This window comes from Biomphalaria glabrata, chromosome 10, assembly GCF_947242115.1.
Source record: "Biomphalaria glabrata chromosome 10, xgBioGlab47.1, whole genome shotgun sequence".
Taxonomy (NCBI): Eukaryota; Metazoa; Mollusca; class Gastropoda; family Planorbidae; genus Biomphalaria; species Biomphalaria glabrata.
In genome coordinates, this window is record NC_074720.1 from 37,056,500 (window position 1) to 37,084,101 (window position 27,602).

At 35.5% G+C, this 27,602-nt stretch overlaps 2 protein-coding genes across 5 annotated transcripts in view; one reads left to right on the top strand and one right to left on the bottom strand.

The window, feature by feature from the left end:
* The window catches only part of LOC106058640 (transcription factor TFIIIB component B'' homolog), a 27,598-nt gene extending 22,479 nt beyond the window's left edge, over positions 1–5,119 (bottom strand). The window contains exon 1 of the mRNA XM_056044259.1: positions 4,851–5,119. The gene's annotated coding sequence lies outside the window, so the exon portion shown is untranslated. The remainder of the gene's footprint in view (positions 1–4,850) is intronic.
* A 1,038-nt stretch (positions 5,120–6,157) lies between these two features.
* Positions 6,158–27,602, top strand: part of LOC106066101 (probable serine/threonine-protein kinase DDB_G0282963) — a 30,252-nt gene continuing 8,807 nt past the window's right edge. The window contains exons 1-21 of one of the 4 annotated variants that reach the window (XM_056043997.1): positions 6,158–6,230; positions 7,113–7,207; positions 7,562–7,821; positions 9,256–9,384; positions 10,067–10,261; positions 10,936–11,099; positions 11,877–11,992; positions 12,157–12,296; positions 12,622–12,873; positions 12,997–13,048; positions 13,222–13,321; positions 13,805–13,983; positions 14,341–14,404; positions 14,821–14,936; positions 15,467–15,537; positions 15,657–18,650; positions 19,338–19,619; positions 20,214–20,312; positions 20,705–20,836; positions 21,302–21,453; positions 25,581–25,760. In XM_056043997.1, the coding sequence (XP_055899972.1) occupies positions 7,597–7,821; positions 9,256–9,384; positions 10,067–10,261; positions 10,936–11,099; positions 11,877–11,992; positions 12,157–12,296; positions 12,622–12,873; positions 12,997–13,048; positions 13,222–13,321; positions 13,805–13,983; positions 14,341–14,404; positions 14,821–14,936; positions 15,467–15,537; positions 15,657–18,650; positions 19,338–19,619; positions 20,214–20,312; positions 20,705–20,836; positions 21,302–21,453; positions 25,581–25,760 (5,642 nt within the window). In that variant the 5' untranslated portion in view covers positions 6,158–6,230; positions 7,113–7,207; positions 7,562–7,596. Of the gene's footprint in view, positions 6,340–6,419; positions 6,604–7,112; positions 7,208–7,561; positions 7,822–9,255; positions 9,385–10,066; positions 10,262–10,935; positions 11,100–11,876; positions 11,993–12,156; positions 12,297–12,621; positions 12,874–12,996; positions 13,049–13,221; positions 13,322–13,804; positions 13,984–14,340; positions 14,405–14,820; positions 14,937–15,466; positions 15,538–15,656; positions 18,651–19,337; positions 19,620–20,213; positions 20,313–20,704; positions 20,837–21,301; positions 21,454–25,580; positions 25,761–27,602 lie in introns of those variants that run through there. The other 3 variants (XM_056044000.1, XM_056043998.1, XM_056043999.1) reach the window with 3 other exon arrangements.

Here is a 27,602-nt window from a genome sequence, read left to right on the forward strand (position 1 = left end):
GGTGTCAGAAGTGGGATGTTTTCTGGCTGAAATGTCTTCGAGGAAACTACTTAACCAGCTGTTGGTCAAAGAATTAAGGCAAAAACTTCGTGAGAGAGGTCTGCAGCTCAATGGTAACAAAGAAACACTAACAGAACGCCTAAGACAGGCCCTTATTGAGGAAGATCAAGATCCAGATGAATACATATTTGAATTAAACCCAGATATGACAGAGGTCCTGAGTAACATGCAGGGCCAGATGGACTTAATGAAGGAGAGCCTCAAGAAAATAAACGCCATGAATGAAAACGTAAATGAACTGATGAGCTCTATGAACGAGAAGATTGACCAGAGAGTCAACACTGTGGAAAAAGAAATGGAAGAGATAAGGACTCATGTCCAAGAACAACTGAGTAAGGAACGGGGTACTAGAACAAAAACATTAGTGCCCGAAATCTGGGGAAAGTTAGAGCATGGTCAAACTGCAACGATGACGGCGATAGTGGAAGGCATTGAAAATGACAACAGCGGAATGGCAGTAGGAAAAACATTGGTCCTAGTCGGAAAAGATCAAAAGGTGCCCGTCAGAATCATGAACCTCGGCCTACAGGAGAGACATCTAGAGAAAGACAGCCCCATCGCAATATGTAATACTCTTGACCTGATAAGAAACTGTAATAATGATATCACGATCGTTAATTCCACCAAACCTTTCAATCCACAAATTACCAAGCTCCTGACAGAAATGAAAGTGAATTTATCAGATGAGCAGTTCAGCAAAGCGGAACAGTTGATCATTGAGTTTGAAGATATTCTGCCATCTGATGAAACAGACTGCGGACGGACAAACATGGTACAACATCGAATAGACACTGGAAACACCAGACCGATTCGACAGCCACCACGTCGCTTGCCGCTAGCAAAGCAACAAGAAGCTATGGACATGATAGAGGGCATGACGCAGCAAGGAATCATTGAGCCCTCAAATAGTCCTTGGTGTTCGCCTATTGTCTTAGTAAAGAAGAAGGATGGATCTATGCGATTTTGTGTAGATTACAGAGCTCTGAATGAAGTCACACATAAAGATAGTTATCCACTTCCTAGAATCGACGATACTTTGGACACGCTTGCAGGGTCCCAGGTATTTTCTACTCTCGACCTAAAGAGTGGGTATTGGCAAGTTGAAATGCATCCCAATGATAGAGAGAAAACCGCCTTCTCTGCTGGCAATGGCCTCTGGCAATTTACTGTGATGCCATTCGGTCTCTGCAACGCACCAGCCACCTTTGAACGATTGATGGAGAGGGTTTTACGAGGACTTCATTGGACTACATGCCTTGTTTACCTTGATGACATTATTGTCATTGGCAAAACGTTTGAAGAGCACCTTGCAAATCTGAAGGAAGTATTTCAACTGATAAGAAGTGCGGGAATGAGACTCAGCCCAAAGAAGTGTTCCTTATTCAGGAAAAACGTTAAGTACCTTGGTCACATTGTGTCAAATGACGGAGTCAGCACTGACCCTGACAAAGTTGAGGCAGTGAAACGATGGCCTACGCCAAGTAATATCCATGAGCTGAGAAGTTTCTTGGGACTCTGTACATACTACCGACGTTTCGTGCCAAATTTCTCAAACATCTGTAAGGTCCTTCATCAACTGACAGAGCAAAAGAGGCCATTTATTTGGACATCTAAATGTCAAGAAGCTTTCGAGAGGCTGAAAAACACACTATCCTCATCACCAGTATTGGCCTACCCCATTCCAGGGAAGACATTCATACTCGACACAGATGCAAGCAACACTGGAATAGGCGCAGTCTTGTCCCAAAAGGTGGATGAAACTGAACGCGTCATCGCATACTTCAGTCGAAGCCTATCGAGAGCTGAAAGGAACTACTGTGTGACGAGACGTGAATTGCTGGCTGCTGTGGATGCAATAAAACATTTCCACAAGTACCTATACGGGCAGAAATTTATCTTAAGGTCAGATCACGCAGCTCTGCAATGGTTGCTTTCGTTTAAGAGCCCTGAAGGTCAGGTGGCAAGGTGGATCGAACGTCTTCAAACCTATGAATTTGAAACTAAGCACCGAAAAGGGCAAATTCACCAAAATGCTGATGCACTGTCTCGACGACCCTGCAAAGCAGAATGTAAGCACTGCAAGAGGGCTGAAGAAAAGGAGGTAGCTGTCAATTGTCTTCGGCTCGGAGTAGATGTTTCCGGACCCTGGTGTGATAAAAGGATTCGAGAGGACCAAATGCAAGATGAAGATCTGGCTCCCATTCTTCTATGGAAAGAAGATGGACAACGGCCAGATTGGAAAGACATCTCTGAGAAGGGGGTAGCCACCAAGGCGTACTGGGCTCAGTGGGACTCGCTGACGTTAGTCAATGGTGTCATCAAAAGAGTTTGGGAATCTGCTGATGGAACATCCAATCGCCTTCAGCTGATGTTACCGAAGGTGAGAGTTGCTGAAGTACTGAAAGAGATGCATAATGGCGCTAGCGGATCTCATCTTGGTGTCAATAAGACTCTGGAAAAGGTTCGTCAGCGGTTCTACTGGTTCAGATATAGAGAGGATGTAGAGGAATGGTGTCGAAGGTGCGACATATGTGCGGCAGCAAAAGGCCCTCGACGCAAAACTAGGGGTCTTTTGCAACAGTATAATGTTGGTGTTCCATTCGAGAGGATCGCAATAGATGTAGCAGGCCCATTTCCTGAAACCAAGAAAGGAAACAAATACATCTTGGTAGTCATGGACTATTTCAGCAAATGGCCAGAAGCTTATGCCATACCAAATCAAGAAGCTATCACAGTGGCCGAAACACTCGTGGATAACTGGATCAGTCGCTTTGGTGTACCTAATGAGTTGCACTCTGACCAGGGCAGGAACTTCGAGTCCAAAGTTTTCCAGGAGATGTGCAAGACACTTGGCATCGAAAAGACTCACACGACAGCTCTCCATCCGCAATCTGATGGGATGGTGGAGCGATTCAACAGAACCCTAGAACAACATCTGTCTAAGGTTACTGATGACCGACAAGACGACTGGGACAGCCATATCCCCATGTTCCTCATGTCATACAGAGGATCCGTTCATAGCACCACAGGATATACCCCAGCGAAGATGTTATTTGGTCGTGAGCTTCGTCTACCATGTGACCTGTTATTTGGGATTCCGAGAGATACGCCAGTGTCTTCAACTGAATATGTCACCAATCTCCGAAGACGATTGGAGAATGCTCATGTATTGGCCCGCAGAAACATCAAGACCAACAGTGACCTGATGAAAACGAGGTATGACAAACGGGCCAATACGTCGGGGTTCCATGAGAATGATCTAGTGTGGCTCTATAACCCACAGAGACGAAAAGGCAGATCCCCGAAACTCCAAAGAGACTGGGAAGGTCCATACCGTGTCGTAAAAAGAATAAACGACGTGGTCTACCGGATACAGAAAAGTCCACGGTCCAAGCTGAAGGTTGTCCACGTTGACCGACTCCATCAGTACCGTGGTGAAATAGAATCTGTTCGGGACGAACAGATCTAAGAAGGGGGCAGTGTTACGAATGAACAGTGACAGGTAGAGGTCACTATGTGTGACCCCGGCGAGATGACACAGCACCGAGTGTTATCTGGAATCTATGCATGTAAACAAAGACAGGATGGGACGTGCCTCACGTGTTGTTCCAGAGGACGAACAGATTTACGAAGGGGGGCATTGTGACAAATGAACAGTGACAGTTAGAGGTCACTACGTGTGACCTCGGCGAGATGACACTGCAGCAGGCATACTCTGGAATCGACATGTATAAACAACAACAGGATGTGATGTTTCCTCCCATGTTGTTCCAGAGGGTACTAGCAGTGTTTTTGCAACAATAGACAAGCGATTAGGGACTCTTTATAAACCAGAGATGTTCATGTGAAAAGAGTCAGTACAGTCGTCGATACTGTTCTCTACTGTGCGAGACAGTAGAAGAGAGTGGACTTGAGCCGTTACAGTCGATACAGTCGATGTAAGACGTATACGCTACATGTTACAGTGACGAATTGTTATAGTTATAATTCAATAAAGTTATTTAAAGCTGAAAGTTGAGTCGTCAAGTTCTTTGCAGTGTTTCTTTTATTTGTGTGCCTAGTACATTTAGCCAGAAAATCAGAAATACGTAACAATATATATATATATATATATATATATTCATTATCTGTAAATCAAAACATAGATCTATAATTATTAATTGTCAAAGCCATCAGAGTTTCCCTTTAATATTTAATATACTTTAACTAGAACTAGATTTATACTTATAAGTTATAATTAATATAATATAGATCTATATACATTATACTGTAACTGAAGTCTCATTACAAAATACAATTTATAAATGAATGATTAGCTGTGCTACAGAAAACAGTCAACAACAGTGAGTGATGAGTGCTAGCTGGGAGTGGGAAACAGAGTCATGAGACCGAGTAACTCTAGAGTCTAGAGGCCTATGATACTAGAATCGTAACTAGATTTTTACTAGATCTAGACTGTCTAGACTATGAATATGAAGTTGAAGTATGAACTTAGAAGACTGAATCAGTGAATCATCATGTGACTGAATGAAGATACTAACTCTGAGTCTGAGGAGAGTAGTGACTGAGAGTGAGCACTGAGACTGTCTGAGAGTCATCACACTACTACACAGTCGTCACAGTGACACTGACTGACTGTAACACACTAGACTCACTAGAGTCTAAATGATACACTCAGTTACAGATATTCTGAGATATGATGAGATGATCAGTGTAACTACTGTAACTTACATTAAAATGATTAACATTTATGACTATGATTTACTCAAATTACTGTTTACATTACTTACGGCAAAAACTTCAAAAAGTTACGGTCGTACACTCAGTAGTTACACTAACAGTACTAACACTAGTTACACGTGTCGTGTTTTTAACTTTTAATGTTGTTTATCTAGATTCTAGAGTGTCTAGAATAAAGATTAACATCAGACTACATTTGTCTATACGAGATCTCTAGGATTGTAATGTCTGTTTCTAGAGTCTAGATCTAGATAGGTCTAAGTCTATCTAGAATCCAAGTTTCACAAGAATCACATTGCCATTGCATGAAATGTCTTAAAATTGCAAATCCAGTGATAAAAATAGCAATACTATCTGGCTAACAATGTGTAGACATACAGGAAATAAAACTATCCATACGTCCAAAGTCTGTCATGAACTGATCGATTTTATGAATAGAACACGAGGACCAAAAAGGTTTGCAGTTTTAAAATATAGATCTACAGGCACAGTTGAGGGAGCACGAAGAATTTCTTGATGTCTACCCTTCTAATTCTTTTGTCTCCCTATTGCTTCTAACCCACATATTATACCTCTTCATTTATTTTTCTTTTACAAAGCTTAGAAGAACTCACTCTCGACTCTGGGAAACAATTTGTAGGCTACACATTATTTCTCCCACACTGCCATACCCATTTTCGGATCAGGTTGAAACTTTGAACAATTATTCATTAGCGTAGAAAATATATTAATACGCAATAAATAAAAAAAAAAAAAAAAATTAGCCTATTAATTACTGGTAATTAATTATTTTGTTTGATACCAACGAGGGAAACTAGACATTCAGTATTTGCATATGGCTAAATATGTAGGGTTTTGTTCCCTTTAATAAATATTCATGTTAATTCACTCACAACCATTCTTTGATCAAGTTTAAACTTTAAATATTAAGTATTTATTGCAACTAACAAAACATTTATCAATCTTTAACATTTAACCAATTAATCAATTAATTTTTGGTAATTAATTATATTGTTTGATATTGAATAAGGAAAATAACTTATACATTATTAAGAGATATAGTTGTTAGTGCTGAGTTCTTTCTTTTAGATAAGTTTTTTTTTCTTGTTGCGTTGTGTAGGTTCCACTTTGTCATTCGTCCTCAAATACAAGTATAAATATAAATACTAATAAAGAGTAGGCTCTATGGGTATGATAATGTAGGTATTAATAAACGTGAAGATAATAACAGATTTAGATCTAGATTTATATAAATTGATATAAAGCTAATCTACACCTAAAGTCTAAATGTCCAAATTTGACAAATGAAGCTGTTATATTTCTTCCATTGTAAACTGGAATTCTACTTTTTAAGCAACCATGATGGCGCTGAATGTTACTAAGTGAATGTAAACAGTAAAAAAAAAAAATGTTGTGGTCAAGTTCAGAGTGTTAGTGAATTTTAAAATAATGTATATTCTAACTAAGAAAAGTTTATTGATTGAGACATTTTTGGTTTGCAATGATGTATGGTCTCAAAGGAAAGTTTGTGAGGCCAGTGTGAGTTAAAAAAAAAACTGGGACACTCAGGCCGTAATTATAGACTCTAGATGATACAATGATAGATCTAAATCTATGTTATTCATTTATTGACAAAGAGAAAGTTGAATCCAGAAAACAGTGAACAGTGAAAGTCAGATGGGAAATGGTCACATCAGATAACAATCTATAAATATGAGTCTAAGATAGATGAAAAAAGTGGATGTAGCTTTATACAGTGTACATAAATCTAGATATATATAATTAAAATACAAACTTGCACTGGTAATAATTTAATAAATTAAGCATCTTTATTTTATAATATTTATTTTGAGTTTTCTTTGTCCCACTCCCAGAATCATGAATGTCCGGATACTGATATATTATAGATGACAGATCTAATCTAGACTTAGCCTTAGCTCTAGATATCAATATGTATAATGTATAACAGTAATAGTATATTTGTCTAAGACTAAGGCTTGGATTCTGAATGGTTATATATATAATACATTAAGATTTAAGTAATACGAGAAAATATCTTTAGAATTGTATATATTTATATATATCTGTTTATATGCTAGTATACCATTACTGGATCTTTTATAGGATAATTTATCTAGGTCAATATTTCTTTCCTATTTTTGTCTAGAAGCCAATTTAATTATATTTAATTCTCAACTTATTTCTTTATTTTCTTTGTCCATTTAGTCCAATGTATCTCTTTAAGCTGGTTTTGTGCAATTGATGTTATTATCACAAATTATTTTAGTGCCAAATTATTATTCAATTTTCAGTTCTGGAAAAACAATTTTTCAATGGTATGGTATTTAGAAAAATAGGCAACCACTGAATGAATCTGCTTCATGACTCTCTTTATTTCAAATGTTGGGTAAGTTGTAGACACTGGGGAAAAAAGTCTGTTATAATCTGCATATTTCTACTCAGAAAAAAATTACTTTTCAAGAAGCTAATAAAAAGAAGTTTAATAAAAAACTGTATTCCTAGTGCTAAAGAGAATTAAAAGTGGATTGTAAATAGAAATGTCAGGAGCTATTCATATTATAAATGTAGCAAACATACTCTTGGTTCAGTTTAACTACAATTGTCTACATCAATAGCAATATATATGTAGACATGAACAAAATTTCTATCACGAAACACATAAAATTTATGAATTAGGCTTCTATGTTCAAGTTTAAATTCAAAATGTCTTAAACAAAAAATTTTTTAAAAATCTGTTTAGTGAAGAAAACATGATAACGCAGCCACCAACACAAAATGAATTCAAGATCTGGTTCAGATGGTCATGATAGCTTTACAAAATCATTACTAGCAAATGGCATTGCATCTTCATCATCGCCAAACATATCTCACCATTACAATAATGGGCAGATGAAACAGAAATCAAATGTGCGTGTTGCCTCCGCCAAATACCATGACATAGCTGCCACCATTTTGAGAGGATCGAGAGATGTTGAGGAGGTGTTCTTGAACACAGCTAAAGTGAGTAAACTAAGATATGTAGGTTTTTTAGCCACTTCACCTAGCAAGTATCCTATTTTCTTTCTGGGTGAAAATTCTATTTTATCAGAACATAATTCTGAATCCTTAGTAAGTTATTATCTGTTGCAGTCAAAAACAAAAAAAAGGAAAGTTTCCCTCTCAGCTCTTGCAATCTATGGGGCAGGTGATGTAAAGGTTATCTGTTTCTGTGACCCACGGTTAACTGGGGGGGGGGGGCATGTGGCCAGCACAATGACCAACCGCCTTTACTTTTCCAAAACTAATGTGAGGTATCCGCCCCTAAAGATCCCAAAACTAAAAATCCCATTCTTCATTAAGATTCATTTTGGAAGCCAAGTGCTTTACCACTAACTGCTCCTCCAAAGTATATTAGAATACATCAAATCTTCGTCCAAACTTGACTCACTAATCGTTCAGCCATGTAGTGGCATAGCTAGGGTGGGTGGAGGATATGTTTTTTACATTAAATATTAAATATTACCCAAAATGCAGAGGCCCCTAAAGAGGTCAAGCCCTCTGGGCCCCCAAATGATGGCAAATTCCTAGCTCTGCTCCTTCAGCCATGAACACTTTATCAGTACCTTTAACCTATAGCTAAAGTAGATTCACCAATTGTAACTCAAAAGAGCCCTAAAGTACCGGAAATAAAAAATTTCATGATTCAAACCCGGAAGGTCTCCGATCAGTAGCTAAGCGCTTTACCACTCAGCCACAGTGCCTCATATTTTTGCAGTAATTGAAAATGTTTGTTATATATGTGAATATGGTTGGTAAACAAGACTTATATAGTTGCCTTTTAATGCTAAACACAGCTGTCTGGAATATGACATGCCACAGACATCATCTTGTATCATACATTTAGAGGTGATCATTAAGATATGATGAGGTGTTAGTTTTTGGAAAGAACATAAATAATTTGCAAAAAAAACAACAATAAATTTTCTAAATTAAATCCTTTTTTACTCATTCTGCACATGTATGAATATCTCACTGCAAAAAAAAAAGTAAAGTACACATTTCAGACCTTGGTATCTATAAGGCAGATAATGTAAAGGTCATCTGTTTCTATGGCTGACAGTTAACAAAGGTGTCTCGTGGCCAGCACAACGACCAACTGCCTTTACTTTCCCCAACTAATGCCAGGTACCCATTAGAGTTGGGTGAACTCAGGGGTGTCATAAAAATCCCTAAGTTCAAAATCCTAGTCTTTGCCAGGATTCAAACTCAAGACCTCATGGTTCAGAAGCCAAGCATGTACCATTCAGCCATCAAATCCCCTCTTAAGTTTAAAGCATGACCTACATATTTTTGACCATTGTAAAAATTGAAAGGTTATCAATGTTATTGTTTATGATTATCTAGCTTATTATGTATTGTAATTTCTTATTAATAATCTCATTTTTTAACTTTCAGAATGGTGATCTGAATAAACTTGAACAGTTGTTAAGTCAAAGTGGCAGCATTGGCTTGGACATCGACTGTAAGGATAAAAGAACAGGAAATACAGCACTTATATGGGCTGCCAAGCGTGGACATGTCAAGGTCCAACATTTTTTGTTAATGTTAAAATAATTTTATACACTAGTCATCATGATATGTATATATGTTGCTTTTTTTTGGATTTACCTTCAGCTGTAATATAGCTTTTTGGTTTTAAAAATATTAAATTACCACTTTAAAAAGATTGTACTATTAAGATTCATAAAATCATTGTTTACATAATCCACTAAAATGCTTTTCTTAGAAAAAAAATGTGTTTGTGAAAATAGTATTGTAATTTTTTTTTTAATATTCCAATTTTAGAAATTCATTAATTTTCATTTCAGCTGTAAAAGTCATAAAAAAGAAAATCACTAATACTATCACAATGGGAAGCGTGGTCGAGAGGCCAAGTGCGCTTGAACTTGGCTTGGCTTGGCTACCTAGAAGGGGGCTCGAGGTTCGACACCCGACTCGGGCAGAGTTGTGTTACTGAGCGCCTATAGGCAGCACGGAAAACCAACTCCTAGATACCCCCACTGGTCCACAAATGAGATTGGACCAAAAGCGCTCTGAGCATGCTATAAGCATGAAAGTAGCGCTATATAAAAGCTATAATAATATAATAATAATGCAATTGTGAAACACAACACAAAAAAAAAAGATTAGTTTGATGTATTTTAGTTGCTATTTGTAATAAAAAGAACCATACCTTGATTAAACAAATAATGCATGACTTTAACAGGCTGTGGAGGCTTTGTTGAAACATGGAGCTGAAGTTACTTTGTGTAATCATGAGGCCCAGACGGCTCTGGAAACAGCCCACTCATCAGTCAGAACTATCTTATTGGACTGGGTTGAAACACAGACACAGATTAATGAAAGATTGCTATTACAGGCAGCATGGCAAGGAAACCTTTCTGTAGTTAGAAAAATTTTGGTTAGTTATTTTTTATTTGTTGCTTGTGAATAGCCTTTTTTTTTAAATTATGAATTTATTTAACAATGATTTTTTCTTTTGGCTGGAAGTTTACAAGGTCATTGAAGGGAGAAGGGAGACAAACTGTTTTACTTTTTGTTTTCAAAGAATAACAGGCATGCCTTGGTCATGCGGCCTCCTCACCCATCCCCGTCATCCTGCGGGAGGTTTGGACTAGGAAGTAAATTATCTTCAACTCAGAATGAACATACGAAACATTAAAACATTTTAAAACAAACAAACAAGTATTGTAGCCTATTTTTCAATATTTTTGAGCAAAGTTGACCCAGAAAAAAATGCATTGTATAGGTCCTTGACCTTTAGGTACATCTTTTACTCAAGAGTGAAAACCCTAAATGACCTGATTAGAATTCTAGAAAGGACCTTAGTCTTAGCAGCTAATTAGTGTACCAAGGCCATCATATCATACATGCTTCCTTTTTCTTTTAAATATATTTCAGAAACTGGCTGAAATTGTTTGTTTTTTCCATTTATTTAGATATTGCTTTTAGCTTATAATATCACTTTAGCACAGATATTGCAATTGTTTTTGTTTTTTTCAGTTTATGTTGTTTTACTGTTAGTACAGGCCAAATTATTTGCATATATAGTTTTTTATTTTTCTTTCTGTTTAGACCAATGAAAAACGTCATCCAGATGTCAACTGTCAAAGTGCCGAGGGCTTAACGCCATTAATGCTAGTGACAAGAGATGTTCAGCTGTTTGAAAGACTTAGTGCTCAGCTCAACAGATACTACAGCCCAGTACAAGTAGCAGAAGAATTAATCAAAGCTAAAGCGTAAGTTCGTAGTCCTTTTCCTTGTCATCTATGAAAATCTTGTTCAATCATCTAATTAATTCATTTAATCTAGTACTTATAAAACTAAAAATCTTATATATTTTCTATTTATTTTGTGGTGTTGTATTTGACAAAAAAATAAAACTTAATTTTCATTTTAATGTAAATTGAGTAACTCAGTGTCTCTCTAGAAGACTTGATCGTGTTGTATGCACTCTAGACTGTCATCTCAATGGTCCCAGGTTCAAACACTGCCCTGTCATCCTATGTCATTCTGTAATAATCTTCAAATGTAAAGGAACATTCTAAACATGTCAAACAAACACATTGACAAAAAAATAACTTTTTATGATTTAATGCGTGGTGTCTGACTGGTAAAGCACTTGCCTTCTGAACTGAGGGCTCCCAGGTTTGAATCCTGGTGAAGACTGGGATTTGAAATTTTGGGATCTTTAGGACACCTTTGAGACCACCCAGCTCTAATGAGTACCTGACATTAGTTGAGGAAAAGTATAGGCTGGCCATTGTCATTGTGCTGTCCACATGACACTCATGTTAACTGTTAGCCATAGAACTAGATGACCCTTGCATCATCTGCCCTTTTAGATCACAAGGTCTGAAAAGGGTACTTTATCTTAATGCTGTAAAAAATGTTAAACATCTAAAGTGTGTTGATGAATAAAAAAGAATGTGTCTTAAAGACATGACATAAAAAAACACAACATCAAAATATAAAGATATATGAAATAACAATAGCATTTTGTCTTGTTCATTTAGTGATGTTTCAGCTACAGACAGTGATGGCAGGTCATGTCTTCATTACATCTCTACGTCAAAAGCTGCCTGTGCAGAGAAGCTGGTCTCTGTGTTGATATCTGGGGGCATGGCTATGGGTTAGTCACCATTTAACTCTACAATAATTATAGAAAAACTAACTATTGAAAATGACTATCCTTTGTATCAATGAATAGTAAAGAAATATGTTTTTCTTGGAAAATTTTGTTTCAATTAGATTTGGTTACACAAAAAAAAATTGTCAGATTTGTTATTTTCACAGAAGTGAAGGATAAAAATTTCTTTACACCCATCCACTTGGCCTCGCAGCTGGGTATTACAAACAATGTTGTTGCTCTGGCTGAAGGTGGGTCTGACGTCAACGTGAAAGGTTTTGCTGGATCAACACCTCTTCATCTCACTGTAAGCATGCCTATTTATCATGCTAGAATATTGTTTCTTTTCACAAGAAAACTCAAGCGCTGTTCACTAAAGATATAAAATAAAACTAGCAATTTGACTGCATTTAATGCTTCAATGGCTCAGAAGAAAACTTTATTTTTAATTATATTTACTTTTCACTAAGCAAGCCTGTTTCATTTTTTTGACTTAAGTATATGAGATCAAAAAATGAATGAGATTTTGTTTATGTAAATTATGACATTTAACTTTAGTGTTGATAAATTATATGAAGTATAGAAAGTATTTTTCTGAAAATATTTCATTATTGTTTTAATTCTTATTGCAGGCATACAATGACCATCAGAAAACTGCAAGCACCTTGTTGTCATTTGGAGCAGACGCCACACTAGAAGATGACAGGGGACTCACACCCATGGATGTGGCCAAATCTAAAAAGATGAAAATGTTGCTAAAAGAAGCTTGGACAGAAGGAGCTACTAAGGGGCATCATTCTCAGCTTACCTCTGATGAACAGAACAAAGAGATGAACAAAAAGAACAGTATGGTGCAGAAGAGAAAACCTGAAGTGATTTTCGATGTAAGTTAATTACGTTGATTGTATTTTGAATACACATGGGAAAACATTTTTTTGGAAATATTATAGCTTATTGCTTATGTGTATTGTGTAAGCTTCATGAATTGACTTGTTTATGTTACTCAGGATTTGGCTCGAAATGCGCAGAACTCACCAGTAATGAAACCAGGTTCAGCAAGTAAGTCAAGTGGAAGCACTAGTGATTTATTGAATTTGAACAATATCAAAAAGTTTTTAAAGTTTGGTTTATTCCTGGCGATGTGTATTATTAAGACCCACATTTTGTGTGTGAATCAATTTTTAAACAAATCATTCTAGACTTTTTAAACTTTAATTTAACTTTAATTTTAGAAACTAGAGTATTGTCCAATGTTGAAAAATGTAAACAAGCAGAGAAGAAAATTCTCCAGGAAGTTGAAGCATTGAAGGCGGCCCATCCAGTGTTTACAAGGTGAGTCAAATATGAATAATAATGAACAAATGTGTGATACTACTCCCAGCTTTGGAGATAGGACTCATTAAACATGCATATCTTTGATTTTTATTTTAGTTTATTTGTGTAGTTCTTTTCTGTTTTCAGCATATGAAAAATAAAAAAAGTTTCTTACTTTTCTTTTTTTTTGTTGTTTAAATTTATTTTTCATGTTTTTTTTTTGTCACCAAAACTAATTTTTATTCATATTTTGCTTTTATTCTGTATTTTTTGTTGTTGTTAAAGATGAAAGGTGATAATTTGCTGAAATTTATTCAAATTACTATTTATTAAAAATGTAAAAAATGGTTATACTGAGAGGATCTTAATGCATAATGCACTTAATTAAATTTAATTTTTACTATTTCTTATTATCAGATATCTGTCTACTTCTTAAAAAAAGAGAATACTATAATACTTTTCATTTTTAAGGCCATATTTCTGCAATTGTTTTTATCAAAGGGAAACAACGAGGATACTTGGAACATCCAGGAGTAAAATTTTACCTCAGATTGGTCGAAGTACCAGCCCAGTTCTTGCCCTTCCTGCTCCTTCACCTGATCAAGTTCATGACCTCACTTTGGAAGAAACGCGTCAGCAGCTTCTATCACGTGGAAGATCTATCTCAGACATAAAACTAGGTGCTTAGTCTTACCATCTTTTTAAAATTTATTTTCCCTTCATACTTTCTTCTTTTTTTTATATAATTGTAATTTTAAAAAACTTTAACATCACTGTGAAATGTATAGGAAACAAAACATAAAATGTTTGAAAATTCTGAAACAATTTTGTTTCGCTCATTTTAAATACTTTGTTTTCCAATATCTAAATGTAAAATAATGATAAAATGTTTCTGATATTTGTACTAATGCATTTTTGCTTAACAAAAACATCATTTTACAATTTAACAGCTTAGTTTCATTTTAATTGTCATTTTTTTTGTTACCAAATTAATGTTAACTAATCAATGTTTGTTTGATTTACATAATTTTCTGTAGGTTATCGGCAGAGTGCCATGTCTGGTTCTGTTAGTTCTGATGACTTTGTTGGTCAGTTCCACAGGTATTCTCAATTTTTTGATAAAATCGTTTCTGAAATATTTGCTTCTTCCCTAGTGCTATTATAGTATGGAAAGGGTTGCTTGAATCATCCAGGAAAACCAATGACTTGGCAGAATTTAGGTCATCGATTAACATGCATGACTAGATTGACCTAGGGACATACGTACAACACAATCATCTTTTTTGAAGTAACGCCTGTATTTTATAAGATAAGATGATAAGATAATTGTAAAAAAAAAAATATTATTTTTTTGGACAGATAAAGTAATGATAGCTTAATATAGAAAGATTATTAGCAATATATATTTATATATATATAAATTTTAAAAAGATGTTTTTATGCACTATTTACTTTGTCATAATATGTACATTCTAGAAAGAATTTTTTAATGCACTATATGTACTTTGTCATTACAGAGGATCTCCTCTTGGTAATGATTATACACAACACAGAAGATCTGAGTCTGAACCCTTTAGTCCAAGTTTTAAAAATCTGACAGAATCCTGCGATTCAATCTTGTCCAATACTCCAGGTTTGTTGTAAAAGTTGATTTTTTTTTCCAACTGGACAGAGCTCATCAATTTTCAAAGAACTTTTTCTTTTTAAACAAATTAATTTTAAGCTAAACAGGAAAAATTTGATATCATTAGTGAATCTTAAATTTAATTATTATTTTTAAGTTTAAGACCAATTGATAAGTAAAGGTTCATCATATATCAGCAATCAAAGTTGACTTAACTCTTTCTCTCCGTAATAATTTACCACATTCTGATGTAGTTATTTATTTTGTTCATTTGTGTTTCACTACCCTGTTATGATTTAACTTTTAATAACTGTTTTTGTATGTAATCAGGAAATGTTATATTAGGTTTATAATTATAGAAGAACACATGCTCTTTTTATATATCACAAAAAAAAATTATAAAACCAAAAATTAATTAAATTAAATAAGGTTGAATCAACATTGGTATAGTCAGTTAGGAAAGTAAGAGATATTATGCTTTTGTCATATATTTAGAGATTGTTAGATATGAAAACTAATTGATGATTTTTTTTTGTCAGCCTCGTTGAAAATGAAGTCTGTTACTTGCACTTCCCCAACTTCAAATAAAAGTTTTTTCATGACAGACAAGGTAAGGAGAATAGAATTCTTTTTATATTACAAAACTTTAAGATCTAGAGCAGCTAGCATGAATTTGAAAAATATAATTTTTTAAGTAAGCCAACTATTTCTTTTCTTTTTAATTGATAGAAATCAAATCCAGATGATGATGTGTTTTCTGTTACGGAGCCTCATGTTGACTTCATGCGCTGTAGAACAATATTCAAAGAGGATTTCATTTTGGAAGAGAGCAGGCCTAAAGATTTGATGTCTGGCAGTGATCCTGCATCCAGCCTCAGTAGCTTGTCTACCCCATCACCTCGGGATGCATTCGCCAACCAGCACTTTTTTCCAAAATCTTATAAATTGGAGACACTCGTAGAGCAGCAAGCCAGTAACCAGTTTCTTTCTTCTCCTTTGGAAATATGGAATAATCCTGATCTCAGGGCCACCAGGCCTCAGATACGTAACCCTCGCCAAAAAGTGAGGCATCGTTCTGACAATTCATTGTCGTCTTCCTTGGAGTCTGAGAATGAGTCTGACAAAAAGTCCAAAAGGTTAACTCCCAATATCTTTAAAAAATCCTTCAGTGACACGTCAAGCTCATCAGATTCTGTCAACGTTCACAAAAGTCAGAGCTTAGAATCTCTGTCCCCCAGGGCTCACTCTCAACCAGCTCAAAAGAAAATTGTTTCTCTATCTGATGAAAGTATAAACACTTCTTCAAAAAAATCACAATTGGCAGCGTCTAAGCGAAAGGACATTCCTAAACTAAACCTTTCACAGAATAACACTGTCATCCCAGAAATAAAAAAATTCCAGAAGCAGCAAGATATTGTGAAACCTTTTAGTGGCAAAGCAAAAATGTTAATTTCTGCAGACATCGACAACTGGGACAGTAAATCTATCAAGCTGTATTCTGTTTCCACTAAGAAAGAAAAAAATGTTTCCTCCAATCTTATGGCAGAGTCACCTGAGAGAAATGCTGTTACTGTTTTTGACAGTTCTAAAAACCTTTTGGAAAATTCAGATTCTTCCACTACTCATAAAATAAATGAGAATTCTAAGCAGCCATTGCATAATAGCCTGACTGTGCCAGATTTTTCAAGCAGAGTAACCAACTCATTTGTAGAGTCATATAATGATAATAATGAAGTAGAAAGGTCATATTTTGTTGTTACAAAAGAAGCAGAGTTAATATCTAATACTTTGTACAATAAAACTAAAAAGAAACAAGAAGCCAAGGTTAGCTCTGTTAAGATAAATGAACCACCAGTCACGCCCAGCGCTAGAAAAAAGTCTGCAGATTTAGCAGCAAACATTGAGAGAACAATAATGAGAAATCATAAAAACAATCCACCTCTTACTTATAGAAATATGACAGACATGCTTAAGGACCAAGCAAAACCAGGCACTGAAGTAAAAAAAAGTGAAAGCCCAGTAAAATCAAACTTGAACTCTCAGAAGCCTCAGTGCGGCAATGTTAAATCTAGTAAAATAAAACAGTCAAGCCCAGCCAAATCCAACTCAAGCATTCCCCAGAGCAATGGAAAGAAAAATAACTCTGGCAAGACAACATCACCAGATAAAGAAGGACAAAAGGATAAACCAAAAGAAAATACCCAGATCCTAGCTCAGAACACCAAAGCAGCTGAAAGAGACAATAACAGCCAGTTAGGCCATTCTGATCCACCACACATAGAAGTAGATCCTCCTAGCTCCCAGACCATGCATAAAAGAATTGAGACTCCCATCACAACTCCACTGATAGTGGATCCCTTTGAGGCATTTCCACAGGCTCACATTAAACTGATTGAAAACTCAACCGATGCTGTTGTTAAGCTTAAGAAATCTTCAACCAGCAAATCCCACAAAAAGTCTGCCTCATCCAAAAGACCGGTTTCAGGCAGTTCCAGGCAGTCTTCTGCTGGCAAGAAAAGACCAAATAAGGGTAAAGACCAAAAAGCTGACAATGATTCAAGACCTAAAAGCTCAAAAAGAAATGGTAAACATAAACAGACCAAAGTAAATGAAGAACTGGATGAACTGTATGATCTAGCTGAATCAGAGAATGCTGTCTTAGTATCTGGAATTGGCTGGCAACTCTCAACATCTTTTATCAAGCCACCTCAAAGAGGATCACCTGAGCAGTCCCTTCAAAAAGACTTGGACTCATCTAATAATCATTTATTACAATCAACTTTGGCAGAAAGCAAAAATTATTTACAAGCCTTCAAGGAAAAGATCTCAGAGAACTCTCCAAGATTTTTGGAAATGAAGCAGCAGCCCTCTCCTACTGAATCTAAGTTGCCCACTGTTGAAGATGATGGCTATCCTCCAATGAACCTTGATATGACTCAGAACTATGGCCACAAGATTTTGATGGAAAATTTTGGAGATCCCTTCTATGCTGAAAGCCTTTCTCCAGGAGAAGAGAATGCATTGGGAAAGCTGAGTCCCATTACAGAGTTGTCTCTTTCACAGACAGTAGATAATATCTTGGAGGATTTCACTGCGGCTAGAAATGATCAGAGCAAAGATGAACAGATACATGTTCATGCCGATGCAAGGCAGCCCCAGAAGGACAGCTCCATTGAACATGGTGATCAACCAAAGCAACACTGTAGTGAGGAAGACAATTTAGATGAAGTCATAGAAGAAATTCTCTCCTCCACAACTTCATCTTTGTCTTCCACACTCAGAAGCATTTCATCTCACATTAAACCAAAACCATTCTCAGGCTCACACACCCTGACCTATGGTGACCATAAGCTATTGGGTCAGATGTCCAGCTTATTACGTGACTCTCCATTTCATGCGCAAAGGCTATCTTCAACCATCAACATATCAGCAAGCGAAAAAATAAATAAGGGCTCAAACCCCAGCAATGTTTGTAGTTCTGGAGAGAATCTAGCCACCAGTAAATCTAATCAAACCATAGATAATCAAGAGAATATTCAACTTGATCCAAAGCAATTTGAAACCCCAAAGATCCCAAATATTACAGAAACAGTTGGCAATGCTATCCCATTGTCATCCAAACCTCCTCTATCCCTGAAGAAATCAATCGATGATGAAACAGCTAGTTATGTGACTCCATTGAGAAGATCATCGTCCACAAAATTCCAACGTAGACGAGACCAGGTAATTTTTCTTTTCTTTTTACTATGACAATAATCACAAGCTTGACCAACTGTTTTTACATTCTTTGGTCTTTCTTATCTACAGCCTTGTGCTTATGCCCTATTCTATTTCTCTATAACTTTAGTTTTAAATTAGACTTTCCCAGCTCCATCTCCCATCATAAGATAAAATCAGTGTTAACTAACCAGCTACAATCTTCAAAACTGTTTGTACAGAAACAGCATGAAGGATTTTAAAATTAGTTATTCCTCATATGTATATCAAAGTCCTACAAGTGTGTTTTTGAGAGCTTGGTAAATTGTATCTAAATTGTAAATTGTTAGCTTACTAAGATCATGTGTGTACAACCTAATGACTGCAACCTTTTAATTTCCTAAAATCCCATCAGTAATATGAGCTAGCATCCCTTAAAAATGTAAAAAAAAATATTCAGAGTAAAAATTCTATCTGTAGGATTAGAATTTAATATCAGAACTCTTCAACATAAAACTATTTAAATATTAGTTTAGCAGTTAGATCGTTGTTTTCTCATAGCAATTGTTTTAGTGTCTCATTGTAGGACTTTATATTGTAACTTATCTGCTTACAAAATTTAATGTAGTCATAATAATTTTTTTTTTTTCAAACAAACTTATCAACTTTCTCTATTTTTATTTTTATTGCCAAAATGTTTATTAAAATGACCAGAATTTAAACGAAGAGGAAGCCAAACAGCTGGCCAAGGTCATTAACAGTTTTAAACAGATGGAGCTTACCACTGGCTCTGGACGACAAGACTCTCGCAACACATCCATTAAAAGTCCAATCAGAAAAAGTGGTAGCCACCTAGCTGTCAATGAGGCAAGCTCCAACTCCAGGCCGAGTTCCATGAATGCCTCTTTTAAAATGAAGGGAAAATTTATTGAGCTGAAAGAGAGTCAGGTTGAAAATCGGAAACCAGAGGCAGAAACTAAAAATTTGACTGGCTTGGTTAGTAAATACAATTTTTTTTTCTAAAACAAATAGAATAAATATGTTGACATGTTTCTTTCTAGTGTTTTTTTTTTATAAATTTAGTATAACTATAATTAAATAAAAAATTATTACTCATATCTTAGTTTGAAGTAGCTATAATAGTTGTGTGTTTTTTTGTAAATGAATTTTTTTTTTTGTCATCTACTTTTTATATATTTGTTTGAATTTATCTCAGTCTGTGTCTTATTACACTAGAACTTCGATTATCCAGATTAACTGGGAATGGGATCTGTCCTGATACTCGATCGTCTAATAACAGAATGCAAATATTGTAAACGTTCCATTTCACAAACAACATAAAGAAAAATTCGTATGGGGTTATCACGTCGTACATAGACATAAAATCAAGTAATATATATATGTGTGTTGGGTAAAGCCATGTTTTCCACTTTGCATGACAATTCAGGTTGTTTTATGTTCAGGACTCTCTAAAATTTAACTAAATCTCCTCCCCAGCTTCATTGACTTTGTACAGGCTTACAAAATAAATATATAAACTTTAGGAAATCTTTTACTTTGCTAATTTTTCTTTCCTTTTTTTTTTTTTAGAGTAACACAGATGATGAAAACAATCCACACAATGAACAGCTCTCTAATGTTAAAGTAAAGATAGTTACAGAAGCAACGGACGATGTAAATACTTTAAATGTATTAAATTTTAATATTTTCATTTTCTACTCTGTTTTTCTGTGTTTTTTTTATCTATAGTCTTATAATCATAATTTCATATTCAATGAACACTCAAGTGGAGGCATACAAGTATACTTATTAAGGGCTTTGTGGTATATCTCTTAAAACCTTTGAACTGTATCTTGTTCAGTTAGTCTCTGATTTTTTCGTAGTTTCTGTATCTTTCTTACCAGTTCATTGAGGATGAGCATTGTAGAGGTGTATATAAAATTATAATAATGTAAGACTTTGCATTGTTCTCAACATTTTCTATAATTACATTTTATGCAAATTTCCACTGTTCCTTTTTATTTACTTATTTTAATATTAAAATTGTATTTTTTTAAATGCTTTATTTTATGCTCCTTCAGAAACAAAACAGAAATGAAATCAGACGAGAAAGTTTAACTGGCTGTGAAACCATGTCAGACACCATCAAGGGAGTTGATGATACTATTCAGTGGAAAAAAGGAAACATTTTAGGGCGTGGAGCTTTTGGAACTGTGAGTTACTTCCCTTGAAATAAATTTGCATTATGTTGGATACTTTAATACAGTGTTTCCCAAACATTTTCTTGAACAGAACACTTTGCACATTCTGAGTATTTGGCAGAGCACTGCTTATTTTTTATAGAGAAATGAATTAACATGATGGTCTACTAGTTAATTATTCCAGTAGTTGGGTGGAACACCTATTCTGGCCTCGAGCAACACTAGTGCTCTGCAGAACACATTTTGGGAAGAAACACTGCTTTAATAAAACTTTAATTCAGTTGCATTGATTAAGCACTAACTATGGTATAATCAATGTTGACATCTCTCCTCACCCTCCCTTGTAAATAAATTGATATTTATTTCAATGTACTTTATAAAATGGTTTCTAGTACAAACAAAAAAGACTTAGACCTTATAGAATAATTCTTGTATCAAAATTATTAGTTACATTTTAGTTTTATCTTTTGTTCAAAGGTCTGGTGTGGACTGACCAATGAAGGTCAACTGATAGCAGTGAAACAGATAGAGCTGACCACTATAGACACGTCAAAGGCCCACCATGAATATGAAAAAGTTCAGGAAGAGGTGGAGCTTCTTAAGACTCTGGAGCACACTAATATAGTTGGGTAAGGTCATGACCATTATCTTAGAGCAGTGATGCCCGAAATACGGCCCGCGGGCCGACGTGGTTCCATCCGGCCCGGAAAACATTAGTAAAAAGTGTAGATAAACCCCTCCCGTAGAAAAAAAGTTTGAGAAAAAAAGTATCTTTCTCGACTTTAGGGTAAATAGATTGGTACCGATAATATTAATATTTTGTTTTATCAAAATTGAGTGGCTCTTTTAATAGACATAAACAGCTTTGTGAAATCAAACACATAAATAAATAAGGCACCATTTTTTGTTTCAGACGCGATTGCTAGATTTCACCTAGAAAGGAGAATTGATTGACGAGAATATTTACAAAAAAATTTTTCCGACGGTGAATGCATAAAAAAGTGTTTTCTAGTAATGATGGAAGAACTGTGTTCTGAAACAAAGAATCCTGTTGATGTTGTCAACCTTTCTCTTAACACTACAAGGCGAGAGAAAGATATGGGTACATATCTCCATTCAAATATAACAAACAAACAAGTTTTCGAAATGTTTTTAATTGCCGCTGACGAGTCTATAAACATATCTCATACCGCTCTAATCTTGGTATTTATTCGCAGTAAAAAAAAAGTTTTAAATCAGAGAAGCTAGTAGCTATGAGGAGTTTGCATGTGACCACCACTAGCGAATTCCTGTCTAAGAAGTTTTAACCATCACAAAGGATCTTTCACTTGTTTGGGAGAAATTAGTGGGAGTGACTACTGAAGATGCAACAAGTATGGTTGACGCAAGAGTTATTAGGAAATTTGTTTAGTCAAATTGAACCGGGCCTCTATGGCTTCATTGAATTCTTCACCAACAAAAATCTATGTGGTAAGGAGTTCAGTTTGGACCATGTGATGATGATCATGTTCAGATTGAACAAAGTTCGTCGTTTCGAAAATCCATCTGCGGCCAATGTGTCAAGAGCCCAGACAGAGCTGCAACTGGAACTGATTAACTTACAAAGCTAAATATCCCTGCGATTTAGATAGATAGTGCATTTCTAGTCTGTGTAGCATGCAGAAACATTTCTAAATCTCTAAACTCTTTCTCTCTTAATTAACGATACCATCGTTGATTTGACCCCATTAAATTAAATTAATTTTTGTTTTTAGAAAGTAAAACATGTGTTATATAAAAATAGCATACATTCTGCTATAAATCTATACCAAAAGTAATGTTTTCTGATTATAAACAAAAATGATATTAAAGCTTAGTCTTTTGACAGGGTAGAATGTACAAATGTGATAAATGAACAATTCTGTCAGTACGTGGACAAATAATGACGGAGATAAAGAGTTAAAACAACCTTTAACGATGATAACAAGAATGACTTATTTGTGAGAACAAACCTTTTCAGCGATGAGTCAGATGACATATTACGTAATCCTCTAACGGACTTACATATAGAGTTCTAGATTCAGGGCTCCAACTCGGCGTATCATCTATTCTTCGGATATTTAAAAGTTGGCTTAGGATAGATAAACGTTCATAAATCATTGTAAATACGTACAGGGCCGGTCTTAAGCCACTGCAACCTATGCGGCTGCAGTGAGCCCCGCGCTTTCATAGGCCCCGCGCTAACTATATCTGTAATTGCATAATGATGCAAAATATAAGAAAAAGTCGTTGAAATTATTTTTAAAATTTCCTGAAAGTTAGACAAAATTGTTATATGGAAAACACAAATCTTACGCGAATAAAAAAAAAGCATTGTCAGCTTTCATATTTAAATAAAAATATAATAATAGTGCGAATTGTAACCGAAACGAAAGTTCCACTAGAACTCGAATACGTTTTTAAAACGATCAAAACCCGAAAATGAGAACATAATCACTTTAAGTGAGACAGCTGATTCTATGAAGAATGCGAAAACTGAAGTGGTGAATGTCGTAAGAGAAGAAGAAAATGATGTAACACTAACAACTGATGTTGTAAGAAATTAAAGCAATAATGTAATAACTGACCAACTTGTAGTTATAGATAATGAGCTAAATGTGGTCGATTCATTGAGAAATCTGGATTATCCTGCCATGTGTCTAGAAAAAATGGGAAGATCTTGTATTAACTAATTATTACAAAAAGGTCCACCTGAGATTACTTTGGAGAATTTTCAGAAAAATAAGGATGTAGACATTTCTCTTAAGTGCATTGCAAACCAAACCTGAGTAATGGTGAAAGTGTTTTGCGTCCTTGGCTGATATATTCTGTGTCAGCAGACAAGATCTATTGATCTACTGTCGTCTACTGGAAAAACAAAAAATTTCCTTTTTAAATGAAGGATTTGAACAGTGGCAAAGCTGTACCACAAGGCTAGCAGAGCATGAAAAATCGCAAAGGCATTTAGACGCCATGACCAGCTGCTGTGAAGCTGGAGCAAGACTAAGTAAAAAAACAACAACAGGCATTGACAAAGTTCACCAGGAGATGCTTTATTCAGAAACTAAACGTCGGACTAGTTGCAATTGTCCGATTTCTAGCGAAGTGCAATTTAGCTTTCAGAGGGACCATTGTAAGACTTAAAGAGCCAAGTAATGGGAATTTCCTGGTCTAGTAGAATTACTCGCAAAAGTTTGATCCAGTAATGGGGGAACATCTTCGACGTGTTACCAATGCAGAAATTCATGATCATTACTTGGGAAAGAAGATTCAAAACGAACTTATTACTGTAGTAGCTGATGCTGTTGTGAATTCTATCCTTCGAGACATCAAGAATGCAGTGATAACGAGCAGATGTTATCGATATCTCTCAGATAAGGGTTAATGTGAAAGAGCTTCTGGTTATGTATGCACCTTTTAAGTTTCTTCCTGTTGTTTCTTCTTGTGACAACGAAAAGAAGTTGGCTGGAAACATGGATGTTGTTGCAATCTTTCCAGTCAAAAGGCAAAGGAAAAGGCAGTATGATAAATCTGTGGAAAACTTCACACATCAAAAAGCTGAAGATGGCTGCAGGATAAAATGTTTCAACAGAATTGTGAACACTGCAATTTACTCCTTGCAGCTGAGATTTGAACTGTAACTGTGGCATCTTGTGAAAGAAATTTCTCGCGTCTTAAACTAATCAAGAATTACTTAAGGTCAACAATTCCTGAAGAGAGATTTAACAGTGTGGCAATTCTTTCTATTGAGCGTGATCTATGTAGGAACACGCTACACACAAGGCTCGTAAGGTAAAGTTAATTTGATCGTGATTTTGTACTAGCTTACGAATGTATAAAATGCAAAGACGAATTTATTTTTTAATACAAAATCTTAATTTTCACTTATTATCCTTATCCCAACCCAGAATAGGCCCCGCGCAATCCGTTTCGCATAGGGCCCCGCAAATGCTAGGACCGGCCCTGAATACGTAAGTACTAGAGTAACTGGTTTCTAATAGGCCTACAAATGGTTCATTGTCTATTTCCTGTGTTTTTTTTTTTTTTACTGTTTTGTTGATGTGGCCCGCGAGACGATTGTCAGAAATGAAGTGGCCCGCCGACCAAATAAGGTTGAGCATCACTGTCTTAGAGCATTCTTTGATGAAAAGTATTGTTTCCATTGAAACCTATTGGTCCATGTGACAGTTGTTATAATGATTACTGTTTCTATGGAACTTCTTAAGACTCTGGAGCACACTAATATAGTTGGGTAAGGTCATGACCTTTATCCTATAGCATTCTTTGTTGAAAAAAATTGTTTCCATTGAAACCTATTGGTCCATGTGACAGTTGTTATAATGATTACTGTTTCTATTGCCATCTCATGTGAATGTCATGTGACCAGCATAACAATGAATCACTCCTGTACTCGCCCCAAGAAATGTTAAGTACTTATTGGAGATGGATGATTATATCCACATTATAAATTATGACAGTCAAGGGTCTGTGGTTTGAGTCCTCCTCTGGCTTTATATGTTTTGCTATATTCTCTTCACTTTCTTCTCTCAATAAGTTTGGTACCTTAGTGCTGCTGCTATATATTACGTCATGTACATAAATGTAGAACACGTTTTAGTATCACTCCTTGAATATTAGCAAAGACAGTCCCGTACAACAACACTTTTACCAAATTTAATGTTATCATCTTAAAATAAAAATCAACAAAGTTGGCATTGCTTTTATTTATTTTTTTCAGTTACCTTGGTACTAGCTTGGAGGACAACATTGTCAGCATCTTCATGCAGTTTATACCTGGAGGCTCCCTGGCCAGTATCCTAGCTAGGTTTGGTGCATTGGAAGAGTCTGTCTTCAGACGCTACACTAAGCAGATCTTGGAAGGTGTCAAATATTTACATGACAATGATGTTATACACAGGTTGGTGCACTGTTTTTAACCGTTATAATAGAAATAGTATGTCTAGTATGAGTTGTTCTTAGAAAGATTTCCATTTTTGAACAACCAAAGCTAATTACAGTAAGTGAAATAAAAAAAAATAACCATGCCAACTTGAAAAAAGACCTAATTTTTAGAAATGAAAGAAATGGACTAAAAAAATAGAATTAATAAATTTTAAATTTGGCTTAATTAAAGAATTTTGTCAGAAATAATAAATTGTTATGTTCCTACCCATTGTATTGTCAATTCTGAATAATAGAGTTAGTGATAGTGACATTTTGCCCATACATTGACGAATGAAAATCAATACCATCCTTTTTCTATACAGTAATAAGGGGGTGGGGGGATGGGTTTCACAGATTTTTCTTCATATGTTTGTTACGTGCGCATCTTAGTGTGAATGTGAAATGGTGCGATTGCGTGTTGAAAGAAGGAGAACCGAAATGGAGGACTATGAACAAGAAAGTGTTTCCAGTGTTAATAAAGATTAAAGTATTTATAAACTGTGATTTGTCGTTTACATGTCTAAAGAGTCTCATCCAATATGAAAACGTAACAAGTGGCGCCCAACGCAAAGGTAAAACCTACGTAGTCCTTTATACACAGTTGATCTCCTGTCAACAGACAGTAGAGATATCATATTATATAGTCTAGATCTAGTGACAGGATACTATTCAATTCGATTAATAGTAATAGAAAATGGCGGACAAGGCTGAGGTAGCAGCGTTGAAAGAAGAGGGAAGGTTGTTGGAGCTTGAAGGGGCAGAACTAAGGAAGTACGTACAAGAAAGGTTGATGGAGAGGGAGAGATTAGCAATGGAAAGAGAAAAAGAAAAGGAGAGATTAGCGATGGAAAGAGAAAAAGAAAAGGAGAGATTAGCGATGGAGGACAAAAGAGAAAGAGAAAAAGAAAAGGAAAGATTAGACAAGGAGGACAAAAGAGAAAGAGAAAAGATAGCCATTGAAAAGGAGAAGAAAAACGAATTAGTCGCCATTGAAAGAGAAAGATTAGCGTTTGAAAAAGAGACAGCAGAGAAAAAGTTAAAAACAGACCAAGGAAAAGAGAATGATAAAAGAAAGAGTGACTCTACAGGGAATAAACTGGCAAAATATAAAGGTTTGATATTCAACGAAGACAAAATGGACATAGACATTTTTTTGAAGAAGTTCGAAATAGAAATGAGAGAATTGGAATACCCTGAAGACAAATGGACATTCTTATTGTCGAGATCATTTACAGCGGAGGTGCCTTCAAAAATATGTATGAACCAGGGTAACTACAGCATTGTGAAAGAACAACTACTTCGAACTTTCGGGAAAACAGAAGCTTTCTACCGCCAACAGTTTGTTAATTGTGAGATAGAACCAGAGGATGACCCGCAGACCTTCCTGGACAAAATGAGCAGCCATTTCGATAACTGGATAGAAACTGCTGAGGTAGAAAAAACCTTTGACAGTCTTAAGACATTTCTTATGCTGGACAAAGTGATGTACGAGTGTCAGGAGGAATTAAAAATATTTCTGTTGGAGAGGAAACCGAAATCCATAGAAGACATAGTAAGACTGATAAGGGCTTATAAAGTGGCACATCCCGAGAAGAAATTATCTAGAGGCAGTGATATAGAAGAAATAGTTGCCTTTAACAGAACATGTGAGACACAGAATAACTCTCACAGAACAAGGGAGACACAGGAGAGACAGTATAGAAGTGGTACATATGAAAGACAAAATGATAGCCGCAACGGAAGATATCAAGGAAACAGACAGGAAAGAAAGGACTGGGAGAAAGGTAGAATAGAGCAAGGCTTATCATTGTCATCT